This window comes from Macaca fascicularis, chromosome 19 (assembly GCF_037993035.2).
Source record: "Macaca fascicularis isolate 582-1 chromosome 19, T2T-MFA8v1.1".
In the NCBI taxonomy this organism is placed as follows: Eukaryota; Metazoa; Chordata; class Mammalia; order Primates; family Cercopithecidae; genus Macaca; species Macaca fascicularis.
In genome coordinates, this window is record NC_088393.1 from 20314227 (window position 1) to 20329795 (window position 15569).

Below are 15569 nucleotides of genomic sequence, written 5' to 3' on the forward strand. Positions count from 1 at the left end.
GGCGGAGTTTTACTCTTGTTGTCCAGGATGGAGTGCAATGGTGTGATCTTGGCTCAGGCAAACTGCCTCCCAGGTCCAAGCAATTTTCCTGTCTCAGCCTCCCAAGTGGCTGGGATTACAGGGATGCGCCACCAGGCCCAGCTCATTTTGTATACAGACGTGAGCCACTATGCCTGGCCATTTTTTTTTTTTTTTTTTTTTTTAAAAACAGAGTCTCACTCTGTTGCCCAGGCTGGAGTGCAGTGGTGTAATCTCGGCTCACTGCAATCACTGCCTTCTGGGTTCAAGTAATTCTCTTGCCTCAGCCTCCTGAGTGACTGGGGTTACAGGCGTGCACCACTATGCCCAGCTACTTTTCTGTATTTTTAGTAGAGGCAGGATTTCGCCATGTTGGTCAGACTGGTCTCAAACTCCTGACCTCAGGTGATCCACCCACCTCAGCCTCCCAAAGTGCTGGTATTGCTGGCGTGACCCAAAAACAGTATTTTCTACAATAGTATGAATATAAAGCCACAATGCTTACTTTGAATGGTTCACTTAAATGGTTATTTTAATATTGTTATTTATACTTTTGAAATATAAAGTGTTTTAACTGAAGTATAGTTGCAGTTTTTAAAAATGCTACATAACTTGACAGGTGCAATGGCTCACGCCTGTAATTCCAACACTTTGAGATGAGAGGCTGAGGCAGGTTAATTACCTGAGGTCAGGAGTTCGACACCAGCCTGGCCAACATGGTGTAACCCCATCTCTACTAAAAATAAAAAAATTAGCTGGGTATGGTGGCATGCGCCTGTAATCCCAGCTACTCGGCAGGCCGAGGCAGGAGAATCACTCATTCCTGGGAGGTGGAGGTTGCAGTGAGCTGGGATCGCACCATTTCACTCCAGCCTGGGTAACGGAATGAGACTGTGTCTCCAAAAACAAAACAAAACAAAAAAGCTACATATATTATGTCTAGTTCATTAAAATTATTCATACTTAGATATTTATATCTAATATCCACAGAAAATTTACTACCAAATTGTTAAGAGTAGATAACAGTCTGATATGTTTATTACTTTACAGGAATAATTATGAGTAAACACAATTTTCTTATCTTTTATTTCACTAAATTGGAATGCTGCTATTACAGGAAAAATAAAGACAGGTGATATGGCCACCAAAAACCATAATAGCTCTTCAGTTAGCTATGTTGCAAGTTGCAATATATTCCACTATATGAACACAGTCAGATTCTATTTCTTTATCTTTAAGTGTTGTTTGAAGTTGTCAGATGTATTTCAATGTAGAACCCCCATTCAATGGCTAGGAGATGAGAGAGCAGCAGAGATGGAAAAAAACTTAATAAAATTCTTCTGAAACTCTGCCCCCTTTCTTCATAATGCTTATGTTTCTCATGCTGGGAGTACCTGTGCACTTTGGGTGTTTATAGAGAAATTGCTTTTAGGGGAACATTTTCTGGCTCATTTGATCAATCTTAACCTGAGCTTTTTTTTTTAAAGATCTTTTTAACATTTTTCTCTCAAAATAATCTTGCTCAGATGGAGATCTGTTTTTCTCTCCAATACTTTGGGTGTCTGTTTCAGAAGCCCTATTAGCATCCCATGGTGTCTGAATGAGGTGGGCTGTCACAGTGAGAACTTTTGGAGCTATTTCTATCTGGGCTCATGCTGGAAATTCAGCAGTATTTTCTTCATGTCACCATTACAAGTAGAAACTGTGGCTGAAACACTGCTCACATTCTCATGATTGTGAAGGTGCAATTCTACCCACGCGGCCTGCAGGCTCTCCTCCTGCAGCTCAGGCCTCACTCTGTGATGTGACACTAGAGTTCTGGTTTGGCAAATGGGGTTCACATAAACTGTGAACTGTGCTCTGATCTGTGTCTCAGTGGCAGCTGGTAGAGGTCAAGAGAGGACACTAGCAACCAGGAGAATGCAAGCAGGAGTGTCGTAGCCCAGTGCCAGGGAGCACTGAGCCACTACTCTAAAATGTAAATAGCCAAAAAGATAGAATGCTAGCAGAGTGAAATCCTGCCTTCAGCAGGCACCTGGCTTCAAGCTGCTAAATACATCCTGTTGTGAAGATGGGAAAAGTTTATTTGTCATTGAATATAAGCAATTAGCATACACAGATGACCTCTTCAATCTCCAGGTGAATTTCCAGCACTATGTATGACATGGTGCTGGAAATTCTACTTGTGGACTAATTGTGGTGATCATCTTTCTGTCTTTGCAGCCTCTTAAGCAGATTGACAATGATGCATGTCACATTCACATTTAAATGTGTAATAAAAATGTTTTCTTTCTTTTGTCTTATTGTGAAGATTTTCTGGGGCTAGATAAAATTTTTCTTTTAATTATTGTTTGCAAACACTGTCTAGAATTACCAGACATGATACAAACACATAAAGTGCCAACCAGAATTTACTCTAGAGGGGACTTTCCCTCTCAGGCTTCCAGTCAACTCACAGTTGTGCAGCAAAGTGCATGCTGTCCCCCAAATAGGCAGAAAAAATTGTGTCTCTTCCTATTTGGCATCTATAGTCCTCTACAGTCACTTCAAGAGAGGCTAGACTACATTTCTATGAACTCTACTGGGCTGTGATCAATTGTTTTCTCTCTCTCAGAATGACTCTTGTATCTTCAGACCTGAAACTGATTCAGAGACCATGGAGCTCACAGACCAAATCAGAGTAACATGTGTGCATTGAGTAGACATGTAGACATGAGAATGCCCACTTTCCCCTTTCTCTTCTTGCTAAAATGCTTACAGATGTGCAGGTAACACCTGCTGCTACTGCAGCCATTCAGGTCCTACATCTGCAGCTCCACATTTTGAATCCAAGTTTTCGAGATTTGGGAAATAAAAACTTTTATCTGACAAATGCAAGTTCTTTTGGTTATCAAACTCAGATGTTAAAAAGAAAGTGCGGTTATGTCTTTCTCCCCCTTTGAACTATGTATTCATCTCTTGAAACTGTTCACTATTGTCACAAGTAGCTATAAATTAAGCTAACAGTGCCACGTTGGACACTATATCCCATAGCTTAAACCATAATGACATATAGGTAAATATATATAATCAGTGTTATTTCTGTAAATAAATAAAAATTTCTGACAACTTTGTATCACCCCACTGTGTCCCTGTTTTCTTGTCTTTACCAATCCTCTTGTAACTGCTACTAATCAAAGTGTAGATTCCAGGCAACTTGAATCTTTGCTCCCAGGTTATAATCCTTAAGCTCGATGCAAATAAACTGTCTACTTATATTCATGTTGTATCAGCTTTTTTTTCTTTGATGGAGACTTATCATTTAGAATGTGCTAGAGCAGCCTCTATGAGGAGATCTCTCCTTTGATTGTACTCCACTTGCTGTAATACCAGAAGATGCAGAGCCAGGTGGATCCTACCCAGAATCTGCAGATAAGGTCTGGCCTCTCCCTGGGATTTACAAAAAAAGGGCCGGACTTTTGATTGAGAATATACAGAAAACAAACAAAAGACATTTTCTGCATTGTGAGATGTCAACCTAGACAGCTTACAGCCTCCATTTGGGAGTGTGGCTCTGTGAGATTTTTCACATCTTGTTCATTGACCTGCTACAGTTATGTGAGAGGCCCCAGGAGGAAATGATGGCAGAATCTTTAAGTGTAAATAAGCATCTTAGGAGTGAGAGATCAAGGCCACAAAGTATCCAGAGCCATGACTGCAACTACATTTACCTGTAAAATGTGATACTGGAGCAGAGTATTTTTGTTCTTTCTCTTACCCAAGAGCTAGCAAATCAGAATGGGTGATCCAGGTTCTGGAGCTCCACCAGTGCAGTTCTATTTTTTATTTAGAGTCAGTCTGAGTCTCTCCAGCCTGGCTTATCATTGGGCCATCAATCCAGGGTCACTGGGAGTTCTCTCACAATGATCTAGGTGTCTTTGAGGTATTTGAGGATGTCCAGAGCAGAATTGTGTCAGGCTGAGAAGTGTGGTTAATTGTGCTTCTGTCTCAGTGTAAGATAAATGAGTCATCCTGTGTTTGTTCATCCCCTCATACAAGAGGTGTCTTTGGTTGGTACCCAGATGAGAGTTTCTCCAGTTTCCGGTGCTTGAATGGTAAACAAGGATGAGATCTGGAGACCTAAATAGATAACGTACTTTCTTACATTTCATATAACCGTAAAAAAAGGAATGAAGCAGTCATGGTTCCTACAATCCAGAAACTTTTAGTGTAGCTTAGCCACTGGATAAATAATGGCATTATGCATCATATGGTTGGTACAATAAATAGATATGTCCAAAATCTTGGGCTTCATTTAGGCCACTTTTTTTATATTGCTGTGACTTCTGATGTTTACACCTGTAAGGATATTCATGAACAGAAGAATTGTTATTATAATTAATTTTTGTTTTTTGAGATGGAGTCTTGCTCTGTTGCCCAGGATGGAGTGGAATGGTGCGAGCTCAGCTAACTGAAAGTTCTGCCTCCCGGGTTCAAGCGATATTCCTGCCTCAGCCTCTAGAGTGTCTGGGATTAACAGGCGCCCACCACCACACCCGGCTAGTTTTTTGTATTTTTAGTAGAGACAGGGTTTCAACATGATGGCCAGGCTAGTCTTTAACTCCTAACCTGAGGGGGTCTGCCCGCCTTGGCCTCCCAAAGTGCTGTGATTACAGGTGTGAGCCACCGTGCCCAGCCACATATTTATTTTCGAATAAAATTACCCTAGAAAGGCCTGATGAAGTGCCTCACACCTGTAATTTTAGCACTTTGGGAGGCTGAAGCAGGCGGATCACAAGGTCAGGCATTCCAAACCAGCCTGGCCATTACAGTGAAACCCTGTCTCTACTAAAAATACAAAAATTAGCTAGGCATGGTGGCACGCACCTGTAGTTTCAGCTACTCGGGAGGATGAGTCAAAAGAACAGCTTGAACCCGGGAGGCGGAGGTTGCAGTGAGCTGAGATCATGCCAGGGTACTCCAGCCTGGGCGACAGAGCAAGACTCTGTCTCCAAAAAAAGAAAATAAAAATTACCCTAGAAAACTTCGGGAATTTGTTTAAATTCCATAGTAGTATATAGTATAAAGTTGACAGGGCGGTGGCTAGAAAAAATAAAAATTACAGAAACTCTGGGATTCAAGTTTCTTTTAGATAAGGTTAGAAAAAACAAAACTAGAAGTACCCTAGTGGCATAGAGAACTGAATTCCACATAGGGTTCTTACCCGATCCCAGACCTGTTAAGGTTCACCCTTTTTAGAGGCCTTATTTAGGTCTGACTCTACGCTGGAGTCTTGCCTCGCAGAAATGATTAGAAGAGATCAGAGTTTTGGCTGTTGAATCCTGCTGCCTTTCTAGAGCTGGTGCTTAGAATTTACTGAAACTCAAAAGCAGATAAATCAGAAAAACGAAGTATGTATTAGAGGGTGTTAATTTTTAAATTTTCTATGAATCCAGTACTCACAGAGACATTCTATTTAGCAACTTGTTTTCTATTTCTGAAGATCCAGTAGTTGCTCCACAAGTGACAAAAAAAGAAGTAAATATAAACAGAATAAAATTTTCTCTAAACTACATTAAACTCTTTCTTTCTATAGCTTGAAATCTGTCTATATTTAGCTTTTTTTTTTTTTGAGACAGAGTCTCGCTCTGTCGCCCAGGCTGGAGTGCAGTGGCCGGATCTCAGCTCACTGCAAGCTCCGCCTCCCGGGTTCACGCCATTCTCCTGCCTCACGAGTAGTTGTGACTACAGGCGCCCGCCACCGCGCCCAGCTAGTTTTTTGTATTTTTTAGTAGAGACGGGGTTTCACCGTGTTAGCCAGGGTGGTCTCGATCTCCTGACCTCGTGATCTGCCCATCTCGGCCTCCTAAAGTGCTAGGATTACAGGCTTGAGCCACCGCGCCCGGCCTATATTTAGCATTTATTCCATACAATTTTTTTAAAAAGTTGGTGACAGAGAAACAGAAGAAGAAATAAAAATGCTGGGCCCTTTATCTAAATCTTGGAAATTATTAAACCCTTAGTACCAGCTCCCAGGGTGTTATGAGAATTAAATCACATAATTTGTTATGCCCAGTACAGTGCTCTGTATCATACTCTCGAGCACATAGTACCTGCTTAATAAACATTGCATTAGTACATGTGTACATGTTCTTTTTTAAATACAGATTTATTCAGACATTGCTGCTTTCTGTTTCTTCTGTAAACTTTAAAGAGCCAGCAAAGAATATAAAACTTTAGGATGGAGACGGGTTGTCTTTATTTCTACCAGAAGTATTTGGTTGTGACAAGAATGCTGAGTGTAAGGGACCCTGTGCTGTGCCTGCTTCTCTAACTAATGCTAATAATGAGCCAAGGGGAAGCAACGTCAGCATTGACAGGAAACTTGTTTAAAACACCCATTCATGGACCCTTTTCAAACTTGCAGAATCACATTCCACAAAGTGGGGTCAAAATTACCAAGTGATTTATAAGCTCATTAAAACTTTAGAGGCAATGCTCTCATTCATGAGAGTTAAGTTCCACCTTTGCACTAAAGGGTGGTCACAGGGCCTGTTCTGTTTGGGTTTAGTAGGGAGCGGTCAGTGTGGTGCATATTTCCATTACTGTAGCAGAAATTGCTGGTGCCTCTGGCAGGGAAGGGCACCTGAGGACAGGAAAGGAGAAACTTATATTTTTATCTTCATGAAGCAGCTCATTGTTCCTGAATCTCTTCTGTTTTAAAGGACAGAAATGGGTGGACTTTTTCTGTCTTTTTTTTTTTTTTTCCTGCCATTTGATGTCATGCTACCAGGTAAACAGGTGGTGCTGACACTTTTAAGGACATACTCTCAAGATACAGGTATAATTTGTCCCGAGAATCTCATCTGAGAAGGAATTCCAGAGAAGCAGGAGAAAGAAAAAAAGTGGCTTTTCTGTCTCAGATCAAGACCTGTATTCACTCTGCCTCCTCGAATGCTATGCATTTAGTATTTACAAACATTTATTTCTCTACTTTTGTTTTTTTTTTTCTAATGAGTTTGGTTTAAATACTTCTTAAAATTCTTATGATAGTCAAGGGTCTCTGTAAAATATTTCTTTTCTATAGCTTAGAGCCTCCTCTACATTTGCTACATCATAGCTTCTTATATGCCATGCAGGATTCTCAGCAATAATTTATGATCTGCAATATTAAAAGTGCTCCCTTTGTGGCTGTTGAACATGGAAAGATGTGGATACTCAAGATTTCTATTGGGGGAAACTGTGGTCCCTAGTAAAGATGGAAAACGTAATGTTGAGGCTCCATCTATGTGTTCCATTAGCTCTATGCCGAACAGGATTAAGGAAAAGCTTATTTAAATGGGATGGCAGTTATTAACCAGAAAGTTCTGGGAAAAAAAATTAAGATACCTGCTCTCTAGGGTGCTAAATGAAGCCTACTTAAAATTTCTACTAAAAATTATAGAACATAGGAGTTATCTGTATTTTGAAGTTAGCATAAAACATGTTTCTTTATGGTTAAAATCAGAATTTTTTTTCTTTTTTGAGACGGAGTCTTGCTCTGTCGCCCAGGCTGGAGTGCAGTGGCCGGATCTCAGCTCACTGCAAGCTCCGCCTCCCGGCTTTACGCCATTCTCCTGCCTCAGCCTCCCGAGTAGCTGGGACTACAGGCGCCCGCCACCTCGCCCGGCTAGTTTTTTGTATTTTTTAGTAGAGACGGGGTTTCACTGTGTTAGCCAGAATGGTCTCGATCTCCTGACCTCGTGATCCACCCGCCTCGGCCTCCCAAAGTGCTGGGATTACAGGCTTGAGCCACCGCGCCCGGCCTAAATTCAGAATTTTATTTACTTTCTTTGGGAGGAATATTTCAGCCGTGATGCTGTGATGTGCATTAGTACATCATAAAAATTTGTCCTAGTGCAGTTAATGGTTAATGATTCACTTGGTGACATGGCTCTCTGATAGATTTTTTTACAATAGAGTTAATTATTTTTCTCTTCATTATTATTTTTTTTTATGCAGCTGATGTGCATAAAGCATCACATTTAATCTGGCAGCTGTCATTTTTTCTCTTTTTTGCTACATACTTTTCTTTGGAAAATGAAGGTTCTTATCTTTGTTTACAGGCCAGAAAAACTGGGAAAAACACAGGCTCTTCCATTTATTGGATGTTTGACAGAATACTGTTCTTGGGCCAAAAACATTTGCATTAGAGATGAGCTCTTTAGAAATTCAAAAAGTCAGACTTTATGCCAGATCTTCTGGAATTTAAAAAAAAAACCCCTGCACAACAGTTTTCAGCTTATTGCGTAGATTAAAATTTGAGAGGTACCTTCTAACTGAAGATGTCTTTTGCATCTGAAAAATATTCACAACTCATTCCATATGATAAAAATATAGCACTCAAAAATGTACATGTTCATGGCCTTAATTTTATACTCTATTATCTAGAAAAATATCATATATAAACTGATGTTGTGGATCTTGTGCTGCTCTTTTTTCTCAGAGTTAGAGAATACATTAGAGAATATTTTTGTGTTTAAAAATATTTTATTGGATAATTTTAGGCAGTCCTATGAGTCAGAACCAGTTCTCTTTACTCTCTAATTTCACCTTAAGTCAAATTAAAAATTCCACTCATGGCTATTTAGTAAATATGTGTGTGTGTGTTTTTCAGGGACCATTGCAATTTAGAGATGTGGCCATAGAATTCTCTCTGGAGGAGTGGCATTGCCTGGACACTGCACAGCGGAATTTATATAGGGATGTGATGTTAGAGAACTACAGAAACCTGGTCTTCCTTGGTGAGGATAACTTGAGTACATAATTCATAATATACCCTAAAGATTTTATTTCTCTTTTTTGTAGAATGTTTTTTAGTCATTTATTCTTTGCATAAGAGTTTCAGATCCCCTTTTTCCAGAAAATCTTCTGAATTTGTTTATTTAGAAAATGATTTCTTCAACATGTTTAATCTTAATCCAAACTTTCCACATTCCTGAGTTGAGCTGTATTCTTCACTCCAAATTAGTGGTAATTCCAGAAATTCAGTGGCATAAAATATTGTTGCCCCACCTAAAAATCTAATTGCCACCACCAATTTTTGATTCAGTAGTACCAGATAGTAAAATTAAGAAACCTATAAATTGAAAGTATTTTCTAAATATTTAGAAATTCCTGTTATAAATATTATTTTGGTATTAATTTACTAGAATGTTTTGTGACATCTCTGCTGAGCACATTACTAGCTTGTAATTGGAGTATATGAGCAAGATTCATGTTATTTATTTTTAATAAAACAGGTATTGTTGTCTTTAAGCCAGACCTGGTTACCTGTCTGGAGCAAGGAAAAAAACCTATGGAGAGACATGAGATGATTGCCAAACCTCCAGGTAGGTGTGAGTGAAAATGAATACAACAGATGACACAGATAAGACGTCCCAATGTTAAAGAGAAAGCCAGTCTTTAAAATGTGATTCGGGAAGCTGTGTTCCAAAGGAAATAGTTCCTGGGCAGCTGTATTTTAATTTGGCTCCCACAAAAGGGCATCTTCTGTCTTATGCTTTTAAATTCTCTAAGAATTCTACTTCTCCTTTGGTGAGCTTCCTTCAAGTTCACAGTGAGAGCCAAAGTCCTCTTCATGGCATGTAAGAGACTGCGCAGGCAGCTTATGCCTGTACTCCCAGAACATTGGGAGGCTAAGGCAGGTGGATCAGATGAGGTCAGAAGTTTGCGCTTAGCCTGACCAACATGGTGATACTCCATCTCTGCTAAAAATACAAAAATTAGCTGGACGTGGTGGCGGGTGCCTGTAATCCCAGCTACTTGGGAGGCTGAGTCAGGAGAATCACTTGAACCTGGGAGGTGGAGGTTGCAGTGAGCTGAGATCATGCCATTCCTCTCCAGCCTGGGCAACAGAGCAAGACTCCATCTCACCAAAAAATAAAATAAAATAAAGAAGAAGAAAGAGACTTCACAATCTGGCTGCTTTTCCATTGTTTTGGGGACACACAAATATCTGCATAATATTGAGAAACTAAAACTTTTTTTTAAGTCCTCTTTTTACATCAGGTCTGAAATGTGTGAGAGTAGTAGTTTCTGTTGCATTTTTTTTTGTTTATTTTTCTGCACAGTCCATTCTGTTTTTATTACTATAAAGTCTTCAAATATAGTTTGAAATTATAAGTATGATATTCTTCTGCTTTTTTCCTTTTCCTCAAGATTGCTTTGGCTATTCAAAGTTTATTTTAGTTTCATGTAAATTTTACAATTGAATTTTCCATTACTGTGAAAAAAATACTACTGCAATTTTGATAGGAAATGTATTGAATCTTTAGATCACTTTGGCTAATATGGCACTTTATTATAATTTGTTCTTTCAATCCAAAGACATAAAATTTTTAAAAATTTATTTTGATCTTCCCTTTTTTCATTGATTTTTTTTAATTGTAAAGGTTTTTTACATCCTTGGTTAATTTTTTTCTCAGAAATGTATTATTTAATGCTATAGTAAATAAGATTTTTTTCTCTATTTTATCAGATAGTTTAAGTGTATGAAACTGTAGCTGGGCGCAGTTTAAGTGTATTGAACCATAGCCGGGGGCAGTCTCCCAAAGTACTAGATCACACCTGTAATCCCAGCACTTTGGGAGACTGAAGTGCGCTGATCACCTGAGGTCGGGAGTTTGAGACCAGCCTGACCAACATAGAGAAACCCTGTCTGTATTAAAAATAAAACAATTAACCGGGCATGGTGGTGCATGCCTATAATCCCAGCAACTCATGAGGCTGAGACAGGAGAATCGCTTGAACCTAGAAGGCTGAGGTTGCAGTGAGCTGAGATCACACCATTGCACTTCAGGCTGGACAAAAGAGCTAGACTCCTTCTCCAAAAAAAAAAAAAAGGTGTTCGAAACCATACATATACTTGTATGTTAATTTTATATTTTGCTAATTTACTGACTGTATTTATTAGATAGGGTTTAATGTACCATTTATGATTTTTTAAATATATGATTGTATGATGTACAAACAGCAACTTTTTACTTTTTTTTTTTCAATTTCAATGGTTTTTTTTTTTTTATTTCTTTGACTAATTCTTCTGCTACATACTTCCAGTGCTACATTAAAATAGAAGCATTGGCCAGGCTCCCTGGCTCACACCTGTAATCCAAGCACGTTGAGAGGCCAAGGCAGGTGGATCACCTGAGGTCAGGAGTTCGAGACAAGCCTGACCAATATGATGAAACCCCGTGTCTACTAAAAATACAAAAATTAGCCGAGTGTGGTGACATGCACCTGTAACCCCACCTCCTTGGGAGGCTAAGACAGGAGAATCACTTGAATCTGGGAGGCAGAGGTTGCAGTGAGCTGGAACCATTGCATTCCAGCCTGGGCAACAAGAGCGAAACTCCATCTCAATTAAAAAAAAAAAAAAAAAAAAAAAAAGAAGCATCGACAATGGGCACAATATAGTTTTGTATTGGTATGTAAATTTGATGGAGCAAACACCTCTTCAAGTTTTCATAAACTGATTTTAGAAGGTAAAGATCTTCTTTTGGGCCGGGCACGGTGGCTCAAGCCTGTAATCCCAGCACTTTGGGAGGCCGAGACGGGCGGATCACGAGGTCAGGAGATCGAGACCATCCTGGTTAACACGGTGAAACCCCGTCTCTACTAAAAAATACAAAAAACTAGCCGGCCGAGGTGGCGGATGCCTGTAGTCCCAGCTACTCGGGAGGCGGAGGCAGGAGAATGGCGTGAACCCGGGAGGCGGAGCTTGCAGTGAGCTGAGATCCGGCCACTGCACTCCAGCCTGGGTGACAGCGCGAGACTCCGTCTCAAAAAAAAAAAAAAAAAAAAAAAGATCTTCTTTTATTGGGCCCTTAGGGTGATGAGATACACTGTGAATTTTTAGTGAAAAGGGGTTGTAGCTTGGTCACAAGACTGCTGGGTCTGCACTAGGGCCCACCTTTAGTTGGCTTGGTACAGGGGCTTGGGTAGTTGTGATTCCCATTTTATTTTTGGACAGACTGAATATCCTTTCAGGTTCAAGCAATTCTCATGTCTCAGCTTTGCAAGGAGCTGGGATTACAGGAGTGAGTCACTGTGCCTGGCCTTAGTGTAGGTTTCTTAACATCAGTTTATTGTGTCTTGGTTTTACTTTTATATTATAATTTTAGAAAATTTGCAATTCTGTTTGTACATTTAAGTCAAGTTGAGGTTTAATTAAGAGATAAATTGCTGGGCCCGGTGGCTCACGCCTGTAATCCCAACACTTTGAGAGGCTGAGGCAGGTGGATCATGAGGTCAGGAGTTTGAGACTGGCCTGGCCAACATAGTGAAACCCCATCTCTACTAAAAATACAAAAAAATTAGCCAGGTGTGGTGGTGGGTGCCTGTAATCCCAGCTACTTGGGAGGCTGAGGCAGGAGAATCACTTGAACTCAGGAGGCGGAGGTTGCAGTGAGCCGAGATCACACCATTGCACTCCAGCCTGGGCAACAGTGCGAGACTCTGTCTCAAAATAAATAAATAAATAAATAAATAAAATAAATTATGCATGTTTATTACAATCAGATTACATATGTATGCGTGTTTATCTATAAATATGACACCAATTTTAGTTGTGGCTTCTCTTATATTCTTTCTTAGCTGATTTTCGATGGTAGTTTTAAGTGAGCAGTCATTGAGATAGTTTTATTTTTTCCATGTGTTTAATGATGAATATATACTTCCTTTTGTGAGAAAAACACTTTTGTGATTTGAAGGTAATTTTCAACAGGATTTATAATTCTGTATTTGTTTCAGTTTTTCTTTACAAAATTGTTTTGAAAACACATAACATAAAATTTACTGTCTTAAATCTATTGAAGTGTACATTTCAGGGCCAGGCGTGGTTGTGGCTCTCATCTGTAATCTCAGGATTTTGTGATGCCAAGGCAGGAGGATCCTTGGAGCCCAAAAGTTTGAGAGCAGCCTGGGGAACATATGGAGACCCCTCTCTATAAAAAAAATTAATAAATAGCCAAGCATGGTGGTATGCAGCCGTGGTCCCGGGTACTTGGGAGATTGAGAGGGAGTCAAATTTGTGCCACTACACTGCAGAGTAAGATCCTGTCTCAAAAAAAATGTTGTTCATTTCAGGCATGTTAAGTATATTCACATTGTTATGCAAAAGACTTCTAGAAACTTTACATCTTATAAAACTAAAACTTAATTCCATTAAGTAACAGCTGCTCATTTTACCCTCTCCCCAGCCCTTGACAGACAAACCTTCAACTTTCTGTTTTTATGATTTTTGACTACTTACGCTACCTCATATAGCTGGGCGCAGTGGCTTATGCCTGTAATCCTGGCACTTTGGGAGGCCGAAGCAGTCGGATCACCTGAGATCAGGAGTTTGAGACCAGCCTGATCAACATGGAGAAACCCTGTCTCTACCAAAAATACAAAAATATTAGCCGGGCATATGGCACATGCCTATAATCCCAGCTCCTTGGGAGGCTGAGACAGGAGAATCACTTGAACCTGGGAGGTGGAGGTTGTGGTGAGCCGAGATTGTGCCATTGCACTCCAGTCTGGTCAACAAGAGTGAAACTCCATCTCAAAAAAAAAAAAAAAAAAAAAAAACCAACATAAAGATACCTCATATAAGTGGAATCATAATTTTGTTACTGGTTTAATTCAGGTGACATATTTTCAATGTTCATCTTAAAATGTGACAAGATTGTTCTTTTTAAAGTGGAATAATATTCCATCATATGTATATGTTACATTTTTTGGTATGTTTATAAATCGAGAGACATCTGGGTTGCTTCAGCCTTTTGACTTTTGTGCATCCTGGTACAATAAACATGGATTTTCGAATGTGTCTTCCAGGTCCTGTGTTACACATTTTGTTTCTTTTGTTGTTTGTTATTTTTATTTTTATTTTTTTGAGATGGAGTCTCATGCTGTCACCCAGGCTGGAGTGTAGTCATGTGATCTCGGCTCACTGCAACCTCTGCCTTTTGAGTTCAAGCAGTTCTCCTACCTCAGCCTCCCAAGTTCCTGGGATTACGTGCACGTGACATCACCCATCTAGTTTTTGCATTTTTAGTAGACACAGTGTTTCACTATGTTGGCCAGGCTGATTTTGAACTTCTGACCTCATTTGATCTGCCCACCTAGGTCTCCCAATGTGCTATGATTACAGGCTTGAGCCACTGTGCCTGGCCTGTGTTACGTATTTTGGATATAGATTTATAAATGAGGAACATTTATAACATTTTAAAATAATGGCTGCAAAGTTATTTTCCACCAGCAGTCAATGTGGGTTTCATTTTTATTGCATCATCAACAGATTTGGTGTATTTAAAAAAAATTAGGCCGGGCGTGGTGGCTCAAGCCTGTAATCCCAGCACTTTGGGAGGCTGAGACGTGCAGATCACGAGGTCAGGAGATCAAGACCATCCTGGCTAACATGGTGAAACCCTGTCTCTACTAAAAAAATAAAAAAAACTAGCCGGGCGAGGTAGCGGATGCCTGTAGTCCCGCTACTCTGGAGGCTGAGGCAGGAGAATGGCACAAACCCAGGAGGCGGAGCTTGCAGTGAGCTGAGATCTGGCCACTGCACCCCAGCCTGGGCGACAGAGCAAGACTCCGTCTCAAAAAAAAAAAAAAAAAATTATAGTGGCCATTCTAATGGATGTGAGGTGATTTTGTATGTTATCATGTTTCTTTTTTTCATTTCTCTACAAATTAGTAATTTTGTGTGTCATTTCAAGTGCATTTTTCCATTTGTGTATTTTTTTGAGAAAAGTTTTGTTTGTCCATTTCTAAATCAAGTTATTCAACTTTACTGTTTAAAGAGTCATTTATATATATATATATATATATATATATATATATTTTTTTTTTTTTTTTTTTTTTTTTTTTTTTTGAGACGGAGTCTCGCTCTGCCGCCCAGGCTGGAGTGCAATGGCACGATCTCGGCTCACTGCAAGCTCCGCCTCCCGGGTTTACACCATTCTCCTGCCTCAGCCTCCCGATTTATATATTTTGAATACTAACTCCTCTAACAAGTAATATGCAAATATTTTCAGCCACTTTCTAAGGAACGTTGTCACTCTTGAAATCTTTTCTTTCAGAAATTTTGAAGTATAGTGTAAACTTTTCTGTTTTTATTTGTTGCTCATACATTTAATGTTGTATCTAAGAAAATGGTGCCAAGACCAATGTCATGTCTTTTTTTTGTGTTTTTTCTTTTCTTTTTTTTGAGACAGAGTCTCGCTCTGTCCCCCTGGCTGGAGTGCAGTGGCTCGATCTCGGCTCACCGCAAGCTCCGCCTCCCGAGTTCACGCCATTCTCCTGCCTCAGCCTCCCGAGTAGCTGGGACTACAGGCGCCCGCCACTTCGCCCGGCTAATTTTTTTCTATTTTTAGTAGAGACAGGGTTTCACCGTGTGAGCCAGGATGGTCTCGATTTCCTGACCTCATGATTCGCCCACCTCGGCCTCCCAAAGTGCTGGGATTACAGGCGTGAGCCAGGGCGCCCGGCTTTTTTTAAAGTATTTTTTCTAAAAGATTTGTTAGTTCATTTTGTCTAAGTAT

The 15569-nt window shown here is 39.9% G+C and overlaps 1 protein-coding gene across 2 annotated transcripts in view; it reads left to right on the forward strand.

The window, feature by feature from the left end:
• LOC102127474 (uncharacterized) overlaps window positions 1-15569 on the forward strand; it is a 44929-nt gene that overhangs the window by 10354 nt on the left and 19006 nt on the right. Inside the window, exons 2-3 of one of the 2 annotated variants that reach the window (XM_074026600.1) lie at window positions 8654-8780; window positions 9279-9368. The exons of the other annotated variant lie outside the window; for it this stretch is intronic. Coding sequence (XP_073882701.1) covers window positions 8654-8780; window positions 9279-9368 — 217 coding nt within the window. The remainder of the gene's footprint in view (window positions 1-8653; window positions 8781-9278; window positions 9369-15569) is intronic. 2 annotated transcript variants of the gene reach the window in all.